This window comes from Sphaerodactylus townsendi, linkage group LG14, assembly GCF_021028975.2.
Source record: "Sphaerodactylus townsendi isolate TG3544 linkage group LG14, MPM_Stown_v2.3, whole genome shotgun sequence".
NCBI lineage: Eukaryota > Metazoa > Chordata > Lepidosauria > Squamata > Sphaerodactylidae > Sphaerodactylus > Sphaerodactylus townsendi.
The window spans coordinates 20,615,830-20,638,823 of NC_059438.1; the positions used below are offsets into that span (position 1 = coordinate 20,615,830).

Below are 22,994 nucleotides of genomic sequence, written 5' to 3' on the forward strand. Positions count from 1 at the left end.
TTGCATCTTTACTTTTATTTAGCAGTCAACCTAGTGGCCACAGTTCCCCATGACGAAGAGAATGAGCCCACCTAAGGCTTTGCTACAAACAACACAGGTTAATACTACGATTAGCAGCCAGAGCAGCCACAGTTACAGAGACGAGAGCAGCCTTGAAGTTCACACCTCCGTCTCATCACGTGACAGCAACCGTCTCAAGTGCCAAAGCACGGACGAAAGTTGGGAGTTCAGAATCTTGGACACGATTCTTTAAACTGCGCTGGGGTTGGGCAGCACTTCAGAGCACTGAACTTAACCATCTCAGGAAGCAAATGACAAACATTTGGGCACAAAAAAAATATCTGAGGGAGGTAACTGATGGCTGGCTTCACAGGGCGGGTCAGTTAGTACCACAAGACTAGATTAGAATCTGTGCAGTGCTGGCATTTTGTGCTACATCTGGGTCACTGTCTGAGCTGGCGTATTCAGAAGGGCAGCAACCCCGTAGCCTACATTCTCCACTAAAAGTCAGCTCCGAACCTTACAATTCCCTTCTTCGGTGGGTGCCAGATTGAGGTCAGTTCTTCAGCTCTCCCAGCTTCAGGTTAGCAAAGTCCGTGGCCACCTGCAGGGCTTCCTCAAGGCAGTCGACGTTTTTGCCGGTGGCCTGAGCGGAGATGTCTTTGCCGCCTCCTTTGCCGTCCATCAGCCCCGACACCTGCTGCACCCACTCGCTGGCTTTCAGCCCGTTGCTGGCCACCTTCTGCAAGACGAAGGGAGAAAAGTGTGCAAGAGAACATGTTGGTGATGATGGAAATTGCCATCAAGTCGCAGGAATTTATTGGTTTTTTAGTTTGGATTTATACCCCACCTTTCTCTCCTGTAAGGCAGCCTACAAACTCCTTTCCCTTCCTCTCCCCACAACAGACACCTTGTGAGGTTGCTGGGGCTGAGAGAACTCCGAAGAACTGTGACTAGCCCAAGGATCCTCTGAAGGTGCCAGCCACAGATGCAGGCAAAACGTCAGGAGAAAATGCTACTGGAACACGGCCATAAAATCCGGAAAACCCACAACACCCTGCTGTTCTTTAATTCCACAAAGCTCCTACCAAGCAGAGTCATGCGTCCTGACTCTCCCCAACCCACGGGCCAACTTAATCAGCATTGATTTTTTCTTCCACTGGGCAGCTATGCTACTGTCACAAGATGTACTATTCTCAACTGTAGGACCCACATTGTGGAACGATCTTCTGGAGGAAATCCAGAGATTACCCTCTGAGACAGTTTTTTCAAACCGCATAGCATAGGTGTCAAACTCGTGGCCCTCCAGATGTTATGGACTACAGTTCCCATCATCCCCTGCCAGTTGGAGGGCCGCGAGTTTAACACCTATGCTGCATAGCAAGTCCTTTCTCACTGGGAAGGCATTTAACGATTAACTGGTCTTTAAGCCTTCCTGTTGGATATCTATAGTCTGTTGCCCGATTGGTTTTTAATTGATTTATTGTTATTCATCAGCATTTACAGAGTAGTTTTTCTCAAGGTGTGTCACAATTAAAACATTTAACCTAAAAGCATCTGTGAAACAATATGTTTTGAAAAGCACCCCGGTTTACAAAGAAGCCCTTCTGAAAAATCTAAAAGTCCACTTTACCTGAGGAACTTGGCATAAGCAGATGATCTTGCCGGCTTCGTTATCCACTGTGAAAAGCATGGCGGCTGTCTCGGGCGAGTGAGTCTTAAACAGCTTCAAGGATTCATTCAGGGCCTGCAGTAAGACATACTGTCTGGTTGGGTAACAAGCATGCTTCTGGAATGGGCGCTTGCTGTGTGAATTCATACCTCTTAAGGGGGCTGCATTCCGCACTTGATCCTCTAATTTACAAACCAGGTACCAGTTCTCATAGTTCCCCATGATTGCCAGAAACTCCTTGACAAGGGAAGAGGTGTCCCAGGCAAATGAGATGTCTGCCTTTGCTTTGGACAATTTTTGTCAAAAACCTGCCATCAGGTGGCATACCTGTATATCTTTGGACTAGGGTAACTTCTGATTTTACTGCACTGGAAAGGCACTGGATACTCCCAAATGACCCCCAGGGAATGTCTTGTGCTACTGTCACCCTTCCAGGCCTACATCATGTTTGCAAGCAAGAAAAATAAACCAGGCTTCTTTATGCTTGTGGAGGCAGGGAAAAGGGCTGGTGTGGCCATTCAACTGGATTACCTTTGCAGAAGCGCCACTTTCCATTTCCAGTATGACCAGCGGCTGGTTGGGGTGAGACTCTATGAGTTGTTTCGTCTTGTCCAGAACCTGGACGATAATAAGGAAACATTTAGACACAGGCTGGGTTGTCTGTAGATATGATCACTGCTTATTAACAGGAATGGACCCCCTCCTGGATTTTATCAGACACCCAAAAGAAGCACCTTGAATGACTGCCTTCTAGTTTACAACATAGATATCCTGCTCTTCTTCTGTGGAACTCAAGATGATGCACATGAAGCGTTCTCCCTGTGGTCTCCCATCTGGGCACTGATAATATCCAGAACTGCTTAGCCTCAAACAGGGTGCATCATGTGACTTCAAGACAATTTTACTGTGTTGTCAGCAAGAATGAGGTGCACACCAGACACACAATAGGAGCTAGTAGTGCAGAAACTGGTACGTTTCCTTTTAAAGTAATAAAAATGGAGGCACAGGCCCTTCCGGCTCACTCTCTGTGTGTTACAGCAATTTCTGTTTGTTTGCAGTTTTCATATATGACACAGCTGGGGAAAGAGATGAGAAAGGGGTGGGTGGGAGGGGCACAGAAAGGACAAACTCACTCGCTTCTGGACGTCCGCTTTGCTGGAACGATCCAGATCATCCATCACCTTCTTCAGTGCTTTGAGGGCCTCTCTCAGCTCATCCTTCTGCCACTGAGGAACGACCGCGGTGGCCAGGGTCTGCAAATGGAAGAAGGAACTTGGAAGTCCTGCTCTGACTTCACAAGACAGCCAATCGTATTGTATTCTTATTGCAACAGGCAGGACTTTTGTGCATCTGAGCCAGACCAAGTAGGTTGATGAGAATCAAGCACTCCCCAGTGAGTTTGGAATTCCCAGAATCTCAGCTCCCATTTCAAAACGAACAAGCATCTCAGTCCTATGACTTTTTTGGATAAGATAAAAAGCTGCTGGGTAAAGTAAATCTCAGTAAAGCCCTACGAAGGAGAGTGAGACCCTATTTCAGTGTCGGACATGCCTTCTTGTTCATCTCTCATGGCTTCTAACCACATAATTTCGCAGGGCTGACTTATGAAAACATATTCCTTAGCATAAATGCATGACACTCTAGCTTTTCTGGGAAGGGCAGGTCCAGTGGGTTGTACAACACTTTGGTTCACAGCTTCCAGGAATGTAATTATGCAATTATGGAAAATATATTACTTTGCATACTGAATTGCAGGTGTTAGAATCGGTTTCCCTGGGAAGGACCTTCAGAGCGTGATACGGTTCTTTACATAAAAACCTGCTCTTTCGAGGAACATAAACGATGCAGCATAGTGTTATGACAATATCTTATTCTGTATACTGAACTTGGCTTCCCTGCCTACAGATCCAGGGTTATAGATGGTGCATTGCATTGCATAGCCTTGCTTATAAGTCTGTGCCGCACAACCAGCAGTCTCTCCGGTTCAGCCTTCAGCAAAACAGCACTGACTTCAGTGGCCAGAGAATTCTGGAGTAGGTGCAGCAATTGCCTTTCCCCCACCAAGAGTATCTAAGCCTGTCTCGTACCTCGCTGAAGTCTGCAATCTCACGCTGGACTTCTTTATTGGGAGCGGTCTGCACCTTCACCTTAGCTTCCAGGTCGGAGAGCAGTTTCTTAAGGCTGTCTGCTTTTCTCAGCGCCTTGGGAAGAGAAGTTCAGCAAAATGAATCTTTTGCTTACAGATAAGTACTTCAGGAGTAGCTCCGACTGCTGCTCTCAGCCTCACAGCTAAATGGGGCCTGTGCCCATGAGCATAATGCATGCACACACAAGCTTTGAAGGAAAGCAGTTTTTTTTCAACTTGATCTTGACATACGGAGCTACCTGGTCACTGTTCAACCAAGCCACAAATTGGCTAGAGGGGTGCCCAATCTTTTTGAGCCCGCAGGCACAGATGGAATTCTGACACAGCACTGTGGGTGGAGCAACAAAATGGCCTCCACAAAATGGCCACCGTAGGAGCCAGCCACAAAATGGCTGCCACAGCTTTACTTCAGCAACACAGTGCAGATCCTTGTGCTGTGGTGGCAGCTGCTGCTAAAGCAGCATTTATTAAAAGTCTGCCCAGCTAATCAAATCTCCAATAGGCACAAGCCCTACCTGGCCCCACCTGCTTTCTAAAAACATTTCATGGGCATCAGAAGAGATATCAACAGGCAGCGTAGCACCAACGGGCACAGTGCCGGGGATGCCTGGCCTACACTGTGTGCTAGCAACTCTCTGAGGTTTCCAGGCACATGTCTTACCCAAGATCCAGGGATCAAACTTGAACACTTTCCACACCAATGCAGATGCTCGCTGGCCAAGGTATTACCTACGTGAGCAAGCCCCCCCCCTCCCGATGCCCCCCCCCCCACTTTCCACTCACTTTCTGGGCTTCTGCTCCAGTTATGGCCACTATCCTCCGAATACCTTTGGCAATCGCTTCCTCTGATACAATCACAAATGAACCAGCATGGCAGGAATTCTGCAAGTGCCTGTGGAAACATCAGGAGGGGGGGGGGGGGAAGGTATTGTTTTCTTTCACCCTCTTTCTGTTCTAGTAAATTCATTTAGAAACTCTAGTGAGAGACCCATTGAGAATAGGCAGATCTTAGCTTTGCTGCAAATTCTTTCATTGACAGAAAGGCATAATGCCTGCATTACTTTGGCCTCTTCCGCACTGCACCGGGACAGTGGGTTGCAGGTGGAATAAAGTAACCCGCTCTCCTGCTGTCCTGTGTGCATCCCTACGAGCAGGCAGTGAACAGAGCCTGTGGAAGCAGTGTGGGCTGCCATTGTGCCTTCACACGGAAGTGCATCTTTTTTAAAAAAAAAAAACTCACCTCCCATGCTGCGTAGCTGCACAGGGAGGACCTTCAAAAACCAGGAAGCAATTGCTTCCCATGGCAGCCATTCACTCATGAGCGGCTGCAATTTGTGTTACAACTAAAGAATTGCAGAAAGTGTGATTTCTTGAAAAACCTGGCTTGGGGTGGAAAACGCAGAGCAGACTCACACTAGGAGTGGGATCCATGCGAAGTTCCCCCCCAATATGGGTTTTGTCTTGTGGTTAGCCTGGGTTTATTGGCCCGTGCGGAAAGGGCCTTTGTTTGATGCCTTATGGCTTTGAATGCAGAAGCAAGCTCCCAAGGTTGCCACTGCTTCAACTGAAATAAATTAATAAGCTGCCCTATAGAATACATGGTAACAGTAGTGCCATGATCTCTGCCCCACGGGGCTTTCAACCAAGATGAGGAGGATAGAGAGACTTTGAAACAGGCAGAGCCTGGCAAAGATAGGATGTAGGGGTGAGCCAGCGATCCCAGCAGAGTCTCAGAAAGTGCACAGGAATGCCTGCGTCATCTGTTCCCTTCTGGGCGCACACGCACACCCATCACAAGACCCCTCTGACTCACAGGTCACAAGATACCCCAGACAAAGGGTCTCAATACCCCCAGGTATGGATTAGCCCAGACAGGAACGTTTCGTCCCTCACGTACGAAGCCCCAATGAGTCATGAATTGTGCAACCTTCTCCCGCTCTCCCGCCTTCCCAAACCCTTAATAAAAGGTGCCAGGGACCCCAGCTCAGCAGATTAGCCTGCTGCTGGCTTCTCTCCACCGGATGTTATCGCTGCGTCTCGTCTCTTCATTGCATCGCCCGTAACGACTTCAATAGCTAAACTAGATTTTAAGCCTCTCCCTTCTACAGGAAACCCCACATTTGCACAACCCCTCTTCCTGCGGATCTGAACCCCTCTTAATTCTGCAGTACTTACGTTCCACCACAGAACTCGACAGATGTGACCGCGCCAGCAGCACTGGACGGGTCAGCCAACATGTCCTCCACAGGGATGCCAATTGAGACGACACGCACAGGGTCAGGGTACGTCTCGTCAAACACAGCTCGCAGACCCTGGATGGCTTTTGCTGCTGCCAGAGGGCAGTCTTTGGCATAGACCACCTGGAAAATGGACCACAAGAAGGTGAGAGCCCTGTTCACTTGTCACCGTGAAGGAATGCACATCCTGCATGTATACATCTGTTTGTAAGAAAGAGTCAAAGTATCGTTGCTTTACGAATTAAACTGAAGATTGGTACTTGGATAAATGTGTGGTTCGTATCACAAGTCCAGTTGCACATGCATTACATAAAACATGAAAATGACTCTGCACCTTTAAGTGTACACTGTATATGTGTTCAGTGTAACCCGTGAAATGCAGTAACTCTGTCCAACATAACAGAACATTTCCATGCCATGGGGGTGTTTCTAGAGAATCTTAACAGGAAAAGGGGGTAGGCTTTTAAAAACACCCCAACGCTGGCAGACTCCAAAGCAAGCCCTCCAACATTTTTGACCTCGTGGACACCTTTGAAATTCAATCTAGGGTTGTGGGCACATCCCCGAAATGTCTGCCAAACAATGTGGAGCCACATACACCTAAGAAGCCCAAGTGAAGGGGAGAAGAGGAGTAATTCAAAGAATATACTGAAAAGAGGAGTGAAAGAGAATAAAACGACACTGTGCCAACAGCAACACCAGACACATTATTTTAATCTGCACAGCCAATCAGATCTCTAGTGGCCAATCAGAAGCACTGCTAGGCAAGAGCCCCTCCCACTTTCTAAAAATGTGATGAATGCCAGGAAAGGTATTGGTACCCCTGCTCCAAAGCCAAGAAGTTAAAAAAAAACCCACGTTAAGGATCTGAGAACAGGCCTTTCACACAAGCAGAGTGCAGGAAAGTTGCTGAATACCCTAAGGAAGTGGTTCTCAACCTTCCGCAACCCTTTAATACAGTTGGAGCAGCAGTGGCGTAGGAGGTTAAGAGCTCGTGTATCTAATCTGGAGGAACCGGGTTTGATTCCCCGCTCTGCCGCCTGAGCTGTGGAGGCTTATCTGGGGGATTCAGATTAGCCTGTGCACTCCCACACACGCCAGCTGGGTGACCTTGGGCTAGTCACAGCTTCTCAGAGCTCTCTCAGCCCCACCTACCTCACAGAGTGTTTGTTGTGAGGGGGGAAGGGCAAGGAGATTGTAAGCCCATTTGAGTCTTCTGCAGGAGAGAAAGGGGGGATATAAATCCAAACTACTATTCCTCCTACTCCTCCTCATGATGTTGTGGTGACCCCCAACCTTAACATTTATCCATTTTACAGATGGAGAACACTGATGCAGAGAGTCTTAGGCGACCCCTGTGAAAGAGTTGTTCGACCCCCAAAAGGGGTTGCGACCCACAGGTTGAGAACTGCTGCCCTAAGGATTTACAACACTAAACATAACTCAGCCCTGACAATCAAGTCACTACGCACCATACCTTGGCTTCCTGAATCATCTGATTGGCAATCTTTTCTGTCTTCTTGATTTCCTTGGTTGACATGGCTCCCTTGGCGGTGAAGTCAAACCGTAGCCGATCCGGGGCAACCAGGGACCCTCGCTGGTCGGCCTCCCCCAGTACAGCACGTAAAGCAAAGTTGAGGATGTGGGTGGATGTATGGTTGCTCATGATGGGTCTTCGCTTTGACTGAAAAGCAAGGATGGTTATGAAGGAGGGAGGTAGGAACTGGGGTCCTGCAACCAAGTGGCCTAAATCACACTAAATCGAACTCCAGAGGCGATTTTATTTAACTCTTTGTGGTCTTGCCAAATTTTAACCACGATTTGATACGAAGGTTTCACCAAAAAGTGATCATGTTTTCAGAAATCCAGGAAGGTTAAAGGCCAGTTCAAATATGCATCAGTTAACTGTACATCACTTAAATGTGCATCTCTTCATTTTTCTCACGCTTCATAGCTCAATACTGCATCTCCCCTTGAGGTTCATATGTCATGTCCCAGCTGTGCTCGCGGTGCCTGCACTCCACAACAGTAGAGTCCTTAAATTTACTAGACAGATTGGCCACTCGTGATTGGTGACTGGATGGAACAATCCATCTCCGGACTCCAAGCCGCTCAGCCCACAGATGTGTTTGTTTACAAAATTTTATATCACACCATTTTGCTTTCAAACCAATTCACAAAAGATAAGGTCCAGCCAAAGACTTGCCAGTATTCCCAGTTCAAAATAGGAAGGGAACTTAGGTGAAAACAACTAATGTGGGAATCCAGGAGAATGTTCACGGGATCCCCGCCTCAGTGATCTGCTCACCTCATCCACATACAGCCGAACGGTGTCTCCTACTTTGAGATTGCCGTAGACTGTGCCTATGTGAAGCACGTAGCCTCCGCGCACTTGGACGTTCTTCACCGTGAATTCTGTCTTCTGCAGATACCAAAAACAGACAGTAAAAGTCTACACTGGCAAAGGCAGGAACAGAGGGAGGCAGTGGGACTCCTACAACTGCCCACCCAATCACAGAAGCAAAAACCTTGAGAAGGACCCAGATTTCAGGACCCAACATTATCTGGGGGGGACAGATTTTATTTATTTATAAACATCTAGATATATACCCCGCCCATCCCCAAAGGGCTCAGGGCAGCAACAAGATCAAACCAATACAATAACATAGAATAAATATTTAAAATACAACTGTATAACAAATCAACATTTCATCGGCAACTTAATCCCCGCTATCCCATGGGAGGCCAGTAATAGTAAATCTCAGCCTGGCTGGTCCCTAAGAAACGCCCGGCAGAAGAGTTCTGTCTTGCAGGCCCTGCGGAAAGAACTCAAATCCCGCAGGGCCCTGATCTCACTCGGGAGCTCATTCCACTAGGTGGGGGCCAGGACCGAAAAGGCGCTGGCCCTTGTTGAGGCCAGCTGGATATCCTTTGGGCAGGGATTACCAGCAGGTTCTCCTCCGAGGAGTGGAGGGACCTGATTGGGCGATCTGGGTAAAAGCGGTCCCCAAGATATGTGGATCCAAGTCAGCTCACAGCCTTATGTAGGTGTCACAATCAGCAACATTAAGCCAACAATGGAATAAGTGTTCAGTGATTCCCTCCGACAAGACCGCCCTCCCACAGTGCCAAAGTCACAGCAGCAACCTACATCCTCACTGCCTTCGTCTTCCTTCACAAGATAACCCTCGTCGTAGATCTGTCCTCCCTGCTCGGCATAAAAGCAAGTCTGATCCAGGATGACCCCGCACTCCTGGCCAGTGGACACTTCCTCCACAAACGTCTTGTCCCGGCGGAGGGCTTTCACCGTAGCCACAGGACTGTCAAACTCTGCACGTTGGGGGCAAAAAAGAGGGGTGGAGTTGGAGAGGAACAGAACTCTCTGTATTTAAACAAACCAGGCAGCAAAGAGGGCAAAGTAAGAAGCTGGCAATTGGAGGTCATCAGGCCTTTTCAACAGGCTTAGAAGGGTGCGACTTGTTTATTTATTAGATTTGTAGACTGCTCTACCACATGGAGACGGGCACAGAGTGGTTGTTATTATTATTAATTATTTTATTATATTTATACTCCACACTTCCCGGCCTAAGCCATACTCAGGATGGCTTACATATAAGTTAAAACATTAAACATTCCAATATTATAATATAAAATCCCACTAAAAATTCCAATATTATAAGATAAAAACCTAAAATCCACACAGGTGGCGACCTATTAGGAGTCCTAGGATCCCAAGCCTAACAATCTATTTGCTGGTTGGCAAGCGGGAAGGAGGGGAAAAATTAGGATCTGGGGATTGGTAGATATAGGGGTAAACAAGGTGCCTCATTCAAGTCCTTGCAGGCTCCCCATTGTGTAACCGGGCCTGGCCTGGCAGCCAGGACTATGCAACTGGGTTACAGTTCCTATGGGTAGAGGATGCCACAGGAGAGAAAGCTGAAGATGGGAGGGCAGAAAAAGGTTAATGGGCTGTTGGGTGGGAATGGGAGAAGGAAGCAGGGAAAGGAAAAAGACTACGGGGCCTGCCAGGGGAGGGAAAGAGGAAACAGTGAAGGACGGGGAAGTGAGATGCCCCCACAAATCATTGTGGGTTCTCGCTTGTAATCTATTAATTCAATAAACCGTTAAAGTTCCCAACGGCAGAGGCTTTTGGAAGTAGTGTAGAGGAAAGAAGGCACAGAAAACTAGAGAAAACCCCTTGTTATCACTGCCAAAACACTGTGCCAACTTCGTGAAATCCAACATTCTACATTAAAAGAGAGCAGCCTAGAACATACCGTATGAGCCGCTGGGATCTGATGTGTAGCTGTACTTGAGAGAGTCATCTGTAACCTCCAGATCCCTGGACCGGAGTTCTTCAATGGCGTAGATGTCCAACATGATGAGGTCTTCGTCACCGCCTCCCCTGCCCTGGGATTTGAGCTGGGAACAATAACAAACCCCAGAGTGAAAAGGCAGGAAAAGGGAGCCTCAGTAGGGCAGTCTTGGTGACTAGAAAACAGCACTGAAAAAGCTGGGGCAGATACGCTGATGAAGCAAATTTCAAATCAGCTGTTGTGGGTTTCCCGGGCTGTTTGTCTGCGGCCGTGGCATGCCTCCGAAGATGCCAGCCAGAGATGAGGGCAAAACGTTAGGAGCAAAAACTGCCACAGCTCAGCCACACAGCCCAGAAAACCCACAACAGCCAATTGATTCCGTTGGTGAAAGCCTTCAACGACACAAATGACAAACGTTGCTAGGCTTTCGGATTGTCCTTCTCAGCTTTCTAACCATCACCAGGATATTAAGGCTGCCATCTGAAGCATCCCTGAGCTAAGGATTGCACTGTAAGGCCAGAAAGGCTGAATCCAATAGCTCAACAAGAAAACCTTTCGTAGTGGGAGAGTTCCATATCTATAGAACAGGGGTCTGCAACCCACAGTTCCAGAGCCACATGCGACTCTTTCAGCCTTATACTGTGGCTCCGCATGGCCTGGAGGTCAGAGGTTAGTGTGGGCGTGTCCCTCCAGCCCTCCAGAGCAGCGCTGGAAGGAAAGGTGAGTGGAGGGGCTCCGTCGGGCAGAGGGGGTTTCCCTGCCCAGTGCTTCCGCCTCCCAGCACAGGAAGGAAAGGTGAGTGGAGGGGCCAAACCGGAGGCGGCTCCGTGTGGAGCCGCCTCTCTGGCTCAGTAGATCTTTGTGGCCATGGAAAACAGGTCCAAATGGCTCTTTGGGTGGTAAAGGTTGCCGACCCCTGCTATAGAAGGAGGGATACAGTTTGTGGTCAACCCTTCAAAAGGCTTTGCCTCTTCATAAGCACGGAGGCTCCCATACACTGGCACAAAGAGAACACACTGATTCACAACAAAGCAGCTCATCTCTTTCCCTAAGCGCTCGGCTACCTGGACCTTGTCTATGCAACGATTCCCACTGGATTCATTCCTCCTTGTTCAAGCGAAAGCTAAGGTGCTTTTATCCCTAACGAACTACTGTCACATTACTTTGTGCAGCGTCCTCAGCTAGAAGTTAGAACTGAATGTTCTCATTTTCCCTTCCTACAGGAATCCTGATTAGCATTTCTCCTGTTTTCTGGCTTTTTGTGAACTGGGCAAGTACACACCCACCACCAACACCAACACCTGTTAGAGCAGAATAAAGTGTGTTATTTCTAAGGAAATAATACATGAAGAGAGAGAGAGAGAGAGAGAGAGAGAGAGAGAGTGCGTGCGTGCGTGCTCTGATTTTCATTGTGTCCCTGGCTGCTTTGAATACATTTAGCACTTTAAAAAAAATCTGCATTCCTATTTAGAATGTTATTTATTGATTTAGATCAGGGGTCTTCAAACTATGGCCCTCCAGATGTTCATAGACTACAATTCCCATGAGCCCTACCACCTGACCATGCTGGCAGGGGCTGATGGGAATTGTAGTCCATGGACATCTGAAGGGCCATAGTTTGAAGATCTCTGATTTAGATATTTCTACAATGCTTTTCTCCCCCAAATGGACCTGGAGGAGCTGGACACAGCAAAACAAAATTATGCCCTGAACTCCCTTCCTGGATCCAGAAGGTGACTTCACAGGCACAAGTTGTGAGCCATGGGTGAAGGGAGGGACTTTGCACTGTGTCTCATGCCCAGGGCTCATGCCAGAGCTCTGTAAGGCAGACAAAGTGAGATGCACATATTTTAAAACCAATTGATACACGGATCGACATATTCAATCAGTGCCCCCAAAGAAGCCTGAATTAGTCGCAGCTGAGACGTACCTGGGCAACCTTCCTCTCCTCCTCAAAGCTCTCCATGTCAACTGTCAAGCCTTTCTCTTCTGCAATCAACCCAGTGAGGTCCACGGGGAAACCATAGGTGTCGTACAGCAGCCAGGCAGTGTCTCCTGGAGGCAGAAAGGTGAGAGAGACAACAGTGACACTGCTGGAGTAGCACTAAAGCCACGCAGTTTCCATGGCAGAGTAGCGATCTGAACTGGAGCCTGCGGGATCCCAGTTCGACACTGTAACCCCACTGTCTGTCAGAATGGTTGAATTCTGACATTCGGTTTCATACCAGGAATGGTTTTACTGTCTCCTAGACTCTGAATCTTCCTGTCAAGAATACGGCGGCCTCTGTTGAGTGTCTTTAGGAACTGGACCTCCTCTTCGTTGATGATGTCTTTCACCATGTCAGGGTCCTTCTTCAGTTCGGGGAAGGCACCACCCTAAAGGGACAGGGACAGTTTATTCAATACAACTCGCTCGCTCTTCCTGGCCCCACCTGCCCTGAGCAACATTTTAAAATTGACAGAAACATAAAAATTTTTACCAGTGACTCCACCACCACGTCGACCAGGGTTGCGAAGAACCCTTTCCGAGCGTTCAGCTTCTCATGGGCGTAGCGAACGGCACGGCGAAGGATGCGCCTCAGAACGTAGCTGCATGAGAGGAAAATCAATGGCACTCCTAAAATCCTTCGATCATGTCAAGAGTTGTTAGCTCCGGATAACAGCCTTGAGATAATCATCTCTGATGCTTCTTTATGTTTTAAAAAGGGCTGCATATGGCTTGGCCTAGTGATTAAGCCAGCGTGGTGTAGTGGCTAAGAGCAGGTGAACTCTAATCTGGAGAGCCGGGTTCGATTCCCCGCTCTGCCACTTGAGATGTGGAGGATTATCTGGTGAACCAGATTAGCTTGTGCACTCCAACACATTCCAGCTGGGTGACCTTGGGCTAGTCACAGTTCTTTGGACTCTCTCAGCCCCACCCACCTCACAGGGTGTTTGTTTTTTGGGGGGGGGGGAAAGGAGATTGTAAACCCCATTGAGTCTCCTTACAGGAGAGAAAGAGGGGATATAAATCCAAACTCTTCTTTTGCTGCTGCTCTGATCAGCTGAGCCATGTAAGCATTCTTGAGTTAGGATTCTAATCCATTCTTGAGTTAGGATTCTAATCCATACTTGAGTTAGGATTCTAATCCATTCTTGAGTTAGGATTCTAATCCATTCTTGAGTTAGGATTCTAATCCTTGCTTCTGCTCGTCTCATAATAAAGGATCAGCATTTTCTAGGGAACCGAAAAGCACCCCCTCCTCAATTACTAGGAAGGATGCGAATGGATGCAAGGGTTAGGATCCATGTCTTAGGCCCCAAGCCCATACTAGGTCCATACAACCCATATGGCCCAGATTGAACAGCTGAACCCCAGAGCTCCCTCACCCTCTGCCGGTGTTATCAGGTCTGCCACCATCCGAAAGGGCTATGGTGATGGTTCGGGCATGGTCAGCCAGGACGCGATATGCCATGTCGATGCCATCCGCATCTTCCTCACCAACCTTCCCAGAGTACGGCCTGCAACCTGTACCCTACGAAGAAGAAATAAGGTGATTGTCAAGAATTGCATGAGAAACGTGTAGAAGATCACTCTGCTACGCTTAAAAACAGCTAAGGCTGCTCAGCTGGGAACAGGTCACATTGCTGCAATTAAAATCTATGCCAGGGGTCCCCTAGTGGTGCCTGTGAACACCATGGAACCAGTGGTAGGATTCAAATAATTTAACCACCGGTTCCGAAAGGACTCAGTGGTGGGATTACAACCAGTTCTCTGAACTAGACAAAAAATTAGCTGCCAGTTCTACCAAACTGGTGCGAATCGGCTAAATCCCACCACTGCATGGAACCTACCAACACCCTTCCTGGTTCCTTTCAGAAAGTGGATGGGATGGAGGCTTTTGCCCAGCAGAGCTTCTGATCGACTGTACAGATAAAAAATGACCATGCCAAAAAGAGCTCCTTCCTGAAATATTGAAGAGTTACTATTACATAAGAACATAACAACATAAGAAAGAGCCTGCTGGATCAGACCAGAGTCCATCTAATCCAGCACTCTGCTACTCGCAGTGGCTCACCAGGTGCCTTTGGGAGCTATTAGCGTTCTATATCACCTTACTTCCTGACATTTTGTGGCTGACTTTGCCTCCTGCAGCAGCCATTTGGTTATTGTGCTCAGAAACCTGGGTTGGAATTCCAAAAGGCTGGGGACCCCGACTGAGGCTCACAACATGTTCTCTGGAGAAGGACAGATTACCCACAGTCAATCTACCGATGGATGATCACCCACAATGCATCTGGGCCAGGTACCTTCTGGATAGCCTCAAAGTAGGGCACAAAGAGATCTGTGTCATAGTTGGACATCTTGTTCTGCAGCACGGACACCAGCCTCTCCAGACCCATTCCAGTGTCAATGCTCTTCTTGGGAAGAGGTTTCAGGATCACGTCGGACTCCCTGTAGAGCGGAAAGAGACACACCTTTGTAATGCAAGAGACAAGAACAGGGACCTAGTTCAAAAGCACCTCTGGATAAAATAAAGTCACAGCATGTGTAACCTGGAAGGACCTATAAATATAGGTGTAAATTAAAACCAATCCAACCCAAAGGAAATAACATCTTGCTAACAAAAAGAAGTCTGTAGCCTTGCTGGTCCGAAAGCAAAATCCAGAATTGAGAACACAATCCATATAATTTTTGTAGTTATTGCTCTCATTGCACCAATGCTCCCGAGACGATGCTGCACATTTTATTTGATTGTCCTAAATATGCTGATTTTAGACCTGATTTTCATTGTATTACCCCTCCTTTGCTAAGGCATAATGTTTGGGCTTGTTTTCTGTTAAATAATAGCTCACCCATGATACTGGAGACGGTTGCAGATTTCTTAGGAGAGGTCCTGGTATGCTGATAGGCTGTATTTCAGATCCCTGTGCTGATTCTTGTTTTCAATTTTGTTTGTTTTTAATAATGCCTATTAAAGGTCTATTGTTGTTGTTATTTTTCAATTAGCACTAGCACTAACACATACATGTGAAAGCATCCTCAAGGTTCGCCAGAACTCTTCATTCAACCTCAGGAAGAATTCTGGGGAATCTGAGTCCTGCACACTCTTTTGGGCTGGTCCTAATAAAAGGTATTATGTGGGTCACGTTCTTGTTTGTGGATTCTTCCAGATCAAGGGATACAATCAATGGGGAGCAGGTGATCTAAGGCAGGAGTTTTTGTATATATGGACAATTTCTAAAAAAAAAACGTTGAAGGGGAGCTGCAATAAAATAATAATAATTGGCACTATTTAAAAGGCAGGAGGAAAAAAACCCTAACTCTACAGCCAACAAACTATAATTAACATGAAAGCCTAAGCAAATGTGCCCTAAAGACCCTAGTAGGGAGGTTTTGAATCCCAGCAGGCAACTGGCCCCACAATCAATAGAGAAACACCACATGAGCAGATTCGGGGAGGGGAATTCTCACATCACCTGTTGAACTGTATGAACACCAGGTTCCAGACTTCTAGCACGTTAGGATCGTCCTGATTGACAAGATGTGCAGCGTCTCGGTCCCCGATCCGGTCGTAATGGATCTCGCTGCAAGGCCCGCAAGGCCCCGTGTCTCCCATTTCCCAGAAGTTATCCTTCATGCTGCCTGGAAGGACCCTGCTCTCTGCCAGACTACGGAGGAGGAAATGCCCAGTGAGCAACAGAGGAGTAAAAAAGAATGGGGGAAGTGTCTGTAATGGACATTGTATACATTTAAAAGGAACCAGTAGTGGTTTTGATTACAAAGACGACTCTGGATCTCTGGGACCCGCTGAGCTGAATCTCATTTTTAAAAGAAAGGTTTAGCAAATCTATATCTAAAATAATATCAGCAAGAAAGAAAAATCAGGAATGCCTGGCAATGCCTGGAAACAAAGGAAATTGAGAACATGATTCTGAGATTCTAATTGTGCTTTGATGCCTCTTTTTTTGCCTTCTCTCAGTTTTCTGGGCAGGGAAACCCCAGGACGATTCTGATGGTTTACCTCTTGCTTTTCCCACTTGGCACACTGTAAATCACTGAGCAGAGGTTTTTGCTGTTCGAAACACACAGCCAACTTTCAATGCAGACTGGAGTTCAATGCAGACTCTGCACCACTTACCCTAGATCTAGCCAGATCTGTTTGCATTCCAAATCTGGCTGCAAGCCAGCAGCCTCGTGTCCACCAAAGTAAGTGACATATAGCCTCTCAATGGGAATGCCGAATTCTATGGTGAGCAGGTCCAGGGCAAATTTGCAAGCCAGTTCCTGAATGGAGAAGAAAGAAGGTCTAATGTACTCAGCACAATCTAACAGCGTTTCAGAAGAGCTTTACATATCACCTCTCCAGCCCTAACAGTGCAGCGGCCAACATTCATAGAAGCAATGAGTGGACTGATATAAATTTCACAACGGTATTACACACTCTTTTCTGTGGTTGTGTATATTTTGTGCATCTGCACATGGTATGAACTCAGCTTTCACTTTTCAGAACCATCATATTTTCAGTATTCATACAATCCTGGTTCTCAATGGGGTGATACATTTGTGTCCAGATAGTACCACCTCAGATTGCTATAATCCTGGTATACTAGGTTTCTACGTGCGGGAGTTCTCTTTGCACATAGAAGCAATCAATTATGCACAAGTTGGGAGGGAACCACCTGATGAGATACTTCCATATGAAAAAAGATTCCTGCAAATCGAAAACTCACAGCTCGGAGAGAAGCATTCTACACTGTACTTGCAATCAGAAGTGGTACTGCTAGAGATTTAGAACCAGAATTGCATGAATTATGCACAAGTTAAGAGCTTTTGTCCCAACAGAAGTTGAAGATCATGCTGTGTGCAGACTTGCCATCGATACGGGCAGAGTTGCAGGGAAGAGCTTGCAAGCCTTTATTTAAAATATTGATTTACCTGCCTTTTCCCCCAAACAGCTCAGAACCTAAGGCAGGTGACAACTGGCTGGTTACCTGAAGCCAGTTAGAACGGTCTCTCGCCCCACTCAGTGTTATAACTGTGGTGGTGGAAAGTGGCATCAAGTCACAGCCAACTTTCGGCAACCCTGTAGGGTTTTCAAGGCAAGAGACAAACAGAAGGGGGTTTCCATTGCCTGCTTTGCGTAGCTCTACAGAATTCCTCCAGTTCAAGTACTAACCAGCACCGCCCCTGTTTAGCTTCCAAGAACTGGCCAGCCTGAGCCATCCAGTTCAGGGCAATATAATTGTACCTTGAAGTAATCGCCAAAAGACCAGGAGCCCAGCATCTCAAAGAACGTGTGATGGTAGACATCCTTGCCAACATCATCCAGGTCGTTGTGTTTCCCGCCAGCCCGAATGCACTTCTGCGTGTTGGCTGCTCTCGTCAGCTTTGCCATGGGATGGGAAGGGTCAATCGTGTTGAGGAAGATGGGTTTGAACTAGGAGAAAAATAGAGAGGCTGACTTCAATTCCAAAGAACTACCTGGACACAGAACGCCTTCTGGTGTAAACAAGTTGATATGGAACCAGTGGCAAAATCTGGGAGTCTTGAGTTCAAGACCTTACTCTGTAGAAAAGTAGCTCCCAACCTGGGGTATGCATACCCCCAAAAGGTAATGTGCCAGAGTGTTTGGGGGTACATACAAAAATTACATAATGAGTTTGCTAATATGGGGGTACAGTTTTAGGGAAATGGGTTGCCAAGTGGTATGCGAGTAAAAGAAGGTTGGGAACCATTGCTGTAGTGTAGAGGATGCAGGCATTGTCTCTCTTAATCTGTACAATGGGAGTAACAATGGCCTCTCTCAGAAGACTCTAGGTTCAATGGCAAATCTGGACTCGCTTCTGTATTAATGTGTAAAACAGCTGCAAAATACAGCCTGTTGCTCCTTGTAAGTGGTTTTGGGTCCCAGTGAAGTAAATAAATAAGTATTGCCAGATATTTATAGACTATAAAATTGTTCAGTGTTATAAGGTTCAGTTTCTGCTGGGGGGGGGAGCATGGATTAAATGTCAGATCTAGACCAGGGGTAGGGAACCTGCGGCTCTCCAGATGTTCAGGAACTACAATTCCCATCAGCCTCTGTCAGCATGGCCAATTGGCCATGCTGGTAGGGGCTGATGGGAATTGTAGTTCCTGAACATCTGGAGAGCCACAGGTTCCCTACCCCTGATCTAGACAAAGTTTCTCTAGTACAGAAGAGACCTTTCCTGCCTCCCCATTCCCACTGCAGCCCGTGGCTGTCCACTGATCTTTACAAAATGCAGCTCCTGGGGGAAAGGGGGGTCTGAGAGATGACATAAGGAGGTCATGCAGTGGATTTGGTAGAAATTACTAATTTATTCTGGATCCAACCCTAAATTTAGAGGCGAGACCTGCTTCAAAATGTTTGAGATCCACCACCCTTAACTAAAAATAGTTCTTTTTTCCAGTCTGCACTAAACCTAGAGCTAATCCATTTCAGTAGACAACCCACAAATTCTAATTGTCAAAGAAAAGGAGAAAATCCCCTCTCTTCACACCACGCATAAATGAAAATTGCCATTCTCTGTGCTGAAAATGCCTCTAAGCTGCTATAAATGGTGTCCACATACTTTCTGAAGCTTCCTTCTGAAAGAGTAGGACTTTGCCATGATTTACGATTGGTGTGTAGATCAATTAAACAAACTGCAACGTTCTAAATCTTGACAATGTCCAACCTGATTCATGCCAGCATTGGCAAACAGTAGAGTGGGGTCATCCAGCGGGACTGTGGCTGAAGAGTGCACATACGTGTGCTGGTGCTCCACGAAGAAGTTGATGAACCTTTCACGGATCTGGCTGGCTGTTAAACCCTCCATCTTCAGAGCACCACTCAGTACTGGTCAGAGGAAAAACAAACAAACAAAAAAAGCAAACAAGACTTGAGGGCAAGGCTAAATTTCTATATAAGGATAAGCCGCTGTGCTCAGATCTGGAATTTCAGGTTGCAGCAGTAACCGTTACGGAGGCAATCGGAGTAAATGCAAAGAGGTTGCAAATGTAGTGACGTTCAGACCTAATAACAACCATCTATTTCAGAATAGTCTTCCCTTCCCCACATATCTGGTGTGATATGAAAGGAGGGGGGGGGATTCCTAAAGATATCTAAACCATCCTCCAGACAATGCTATTTGTGAACCAAGTCCATATAAAGAGTTGCTCTCAATTTAATCTCTGCCTCTCTGCATTTGGCCATTTCTAGCAGAATGACCAATGTATCTTCCAAAAGCGCCATCATATTTTTCAAGCAGGAATGCTTTTTAGTGGCTGCAGTTATCCTTGTGACCAATCATTTTTGATTATGGGAATGCATATAATTATAAATGACAATGCGGATACCTGGAAATATATTTATTTACTTCACTTATATCACACTTTCTCTCTCGATAGGGACCCAAAATGACTCGTTACAATCTCTTCTCCATTTTTATTCTCCCAACAACCCTAACAGCCCTAGACCGAGGGGGTGACTAACCCACGGTCACCCAGTGCATTCCCACAGCTGATTGGCAACTTGAATTAGGTCTCGCAGACACTCTAACCACTACACCATGTTGGTGTTACACCGGAAGCAAGATACAAGTTGACTATAAACTTGCTATATTTACACACCTTTCAAAAAATTAACAAAGAGTAGTACCGGGGGGGGGGGGGGAACTAATGCACAATGCAGAAATGGCCTGTTTCCTGCAGTTTAGTTGCAGTCTCGACGGTCAGCCATTTCTCCCTGATGACAGCTCTCTACTCTGTGAACCCACACAGTGCTGCAACACTGATATCAGTGCACACCTGCTTTCAGGGAAATGATGAGCCAACAGAAAGAACAGATCTGAGCCTTGTTTCCTAAGCAGACACTACTCAAGCCAGAAGCCTCCCAAAGCTACAAGCAAAGGCAGAAATCTCCAGCGCAAAATCCACATGGCATTTGTAGAACAAACATCTCTCCAAATAGCTCCAGCCAAAATTATGTCTCAGCAAACATTTTCCAAGATTCATCACCATTTCTTCTCAGATCCCGTTCTTAAAACCCACCCAGGAACCCCTTACAATGGAGATGTTAAAATCATACAACCCCACACCATTTTTGTGCACTATTAGCCTCGATTTCCCATGGGGCAGAAAAAAATGGGAAAGAAGAGATGGGGAAGAGGCAAGATCCTACATTAAAAAAAAATTCACCTGCCCAATGAGTCACAACCATGGGACCAGAATAGAAATGACGCTACATCAGCATGTACCTTTGGAAGGATGATCAAAAACTAACAAAGCAGTGGGCTGGTTTAGTGGTTAAAGGGGCAGATTTTGGAAGACACAACTTCAAGGAAATTGATGTTGTAGACCTCTTTGGGTCCCACTGGGGAGGGAAAAAAAGGAACTAAGTACCAAAATAAATACAGGGAATGATTTGCAAACTGATAAGTTAACCATGGTGCGCATGAAACCATTCAGGAAACAGACATGATCCATTTCCCAAGTGGTTTCATGCATGTATGTAGATCAGTGGTTCTCAACCTTTCTAATGCAACAACCCTTTAATACAGTTCCTCATGTTGTGGTGACCCCCAACCCTAACATTTATCCATTTTACAGATGGAGAACACTGATGCAGAAAGTCTTAGGCGACCCCTGTGAAAGGGTCGTTCGACCCCCCAAAGGGGTCCCAACCCCTAGGTTGAGAACCACTGATGTAGATACATAGCATCTAAACTATAGTAGGGAGACCTCACTTGGTCAGATTCCTGAAAAAAGTATAGAAAGATCCCACACTACCACTGGGGGGAGGGGGGAATGCAGATGCCCGGTTTACCAAGCGCTTTACACTGACCCCATAACAAGCTACCACGTGGCAAAATGTCATCTTCATTCGGCCACGCAGCCAGGGACATGCATTTCTGCCCCAGTAAAAGCAAACTACTGGTCTGTACTGCTGGCTTTAGATTACACCCACCCACCCCTTATGAACTACAAGGATTAACCCTCATATCACACTTTGCTTCCCAAGCCAAAGACACACACATCACACCGTCTTGGCAGGAACCAAACTCCCAGCATTCTCTGCAGCTGTGGCCCTAGTGCAGGGCTTATGGAAGAATCTGGGAACCCACTTTATCTTGTAATGCAGAGCAAGACTCCTGAAGGAACCTCCGCAGAATTTCATTCATTCGTTCGTTCTTCCGCCCCTCTACCCCACAACACAACCACACCCCGCTTCCCGATCCCAACCCTACCGGTCTCCTAGCAGGCTTTCCTCCACCAGCTGCTGCAACGCTGCCACCGTGCATCCAAACCTGTTACGGCATTGCCCCGCCCATCCCATCAGCAAGTGACAGTCAGAACTGGCTTGTAATTGGGCAAAAGCAATGCCTGTCACCATCCCACTCCCAGGATTTGCAGAGTTGCAACCGTCATAGTGAACCAGGACTTTGGAGCGGCTGATGCAACGGCTTTGAAAGAGTGATCACGTGGCCAACAAAAGGGCTGAGGGCAGGCAGGAGGGGCGCCATTGTGGGCAAAGTTTCTGACTGAGGAGAAATGTCGTTTTCTTTTTTAATGTCCTGTGTCCTGTCTCGTTTTTCTGTTCTTTGTAAGCAGAAGACCACAGGGAAACTACAGGGGTAGTTATTCAAGGAGTAGTTCTGTAACTGTACCGTTTTGGCAACGTCATGTCTCCAGCTATAATGGGGAATGATGACCAACGTTTCAATTCTGCATCCATGCAATAATTCCCACTTGTCCCACACATATTTTTGCACTTGAATGTTGGAGAAGGAGGTGGGATTCCTTTCAGTTATACCCAGTAGTCTTTGATTTGCTCACTTTTTAATTTTCTCTTAACATGCTGCATGAAAATGGTTTGGCCGATTCTGCGCATGCGGAATAATGCACCTTCAATCCACTTTCACAATTGTTTGAAAGTGGATTTTGCTATTCTGCACAGTAAAATTCAGCTGCAAAGTGGATTGAAAGTGCATTATTCTGTGTGTGCGGAAGGGAACTTTGTGAGGTACAGTACAGATGCCCTTGATCTAGTGATGGTGATCCTTTTGGCCTTGGCGTGTAAAAAATCTGGAAAACGCCTAACTTGACTCTGTGGCGTGAACAAAACTACTATTTACATATTCATTTATTTTAAAAAATGCAGTCCAGTCATGTGTGGCACTATGTATTAAACGTCAAATAATTACAAAAATGACTTCAACAGGAATAATAGTTGTTGCTGGCTGTTGATGAATGCTGGCATGTCACCTTTGACATGTGTCATAAGTTTACCATCACTGATCTAGAGCAATGTAAACTGTCTGTGCTCTTCCAGCTCTAGCAAAATATATTTCCTTTCTCCCTGAGAGCCACAATGAGCAGATTTCCATTGTTCATGAGCATTTATATCTAATCCTTCCTTAGAGTTAGAGTGAGTATAGTACAAATGGGAAAATACAGACGTTTCAGAGTAGACCTAAGGTTATTTGATATTTCTTGCGGGGAAACCATATCAGTGTGGACAGGACAACTGAATATTCTCTTTGTCATTTATAGAAAACCTGTACAGCAGGAAATTAACCGATACAAAATTAAAATGGAGATTGTGTCTTGAACAGAAGTGAAGACTTAGGACCCAATC

General features: G+C 46.6%; 1 protein-coding gene across 2 annotated transcripts; it reads right to left on the reverse strand.

The window, feature by feature from the left end:
- On the reverse strand, nucleotides 1-21,680 carry AARS1 (alanyl-tRNA synthetase 1). Of its 2 annotated transcripts, none has more exons than XM_048515861.1 (21): nucleotides 21,604-21,680; nucleotides 19,054-19,214; nucleotides 17,604-17,792; nucleotides 16,494-16,639; nucleotides 15,832-16,023; nucleotides 14,662-14,806; nucleotides 13,741-13,886; nucleotides 12,852-12,960; nucleotides 12,597-12,747; nucleotides 12,302-12,426; nucleotides 10,333-10,477; nucleotides 9,207-9,385; nucleotides 8,364-8,477; nucleotides 7,533-7,739; nucleotides 5,994-6,178; nucleotides 4,602-4,710; nucleotides 3,760-3,873; nucleotides 2,806-2,925; nucleotides 2,204-2,290; nucleotides 1,634-1,747; nucleotides 1-742 (listed from the first exon to the last, which is right to left on the reverse strand). In XM_048515861.1, exons 2-21 carry the CDS (start codon nucleotides 19,192-19,194, stop codon nucleotides 557-559), a joined length of 2,904 nt encoding a protein of 967 aa, XP_048371818.1. In that variant the 5' UTR covers nucleotides 19,195-19,214; nucleotides 21,604-21,680; the 3' UTR covers nucleotides 1-556. The 2 variants fall into 2 exon arrangements, with proteins under 2 accessions (XP_048371818.1, XP_048371819.1); XM_048515862.1 differs by lacking the exon at nucleotides 21,604-21,680 and adding an exon at nucleotides 21,481-21,554.
- Between the last annotated feature and the right edge of the window lie 1,314 nt (nucleotides 21,681-22,994).

Bases quoted from the DNA above. Each gene is read 5' to 3' on its own strand.
- AARS1 (XM_048515861.1), bottom strand. From the start codon at position 19,194: ATGGAGGGTTTAACAGCCAGCCAGATCCGTGAAAGGTTCATCAACTTC. The intron at 12,427-12,596 runs GTATGAAACCGA...TTCTGCCTCCAG, and splicing joins AGACAGTAAAACCATTCCTG to GAGACACTGCCTGGCTGCTG. The intron at 9,386-10,332 runs GTATGTTCTAGG...CCCAACGTGCAG, and splicing joins AGATCCCAGCGGCTCATACG to AGTTTGACAGTCCTGTGGCT.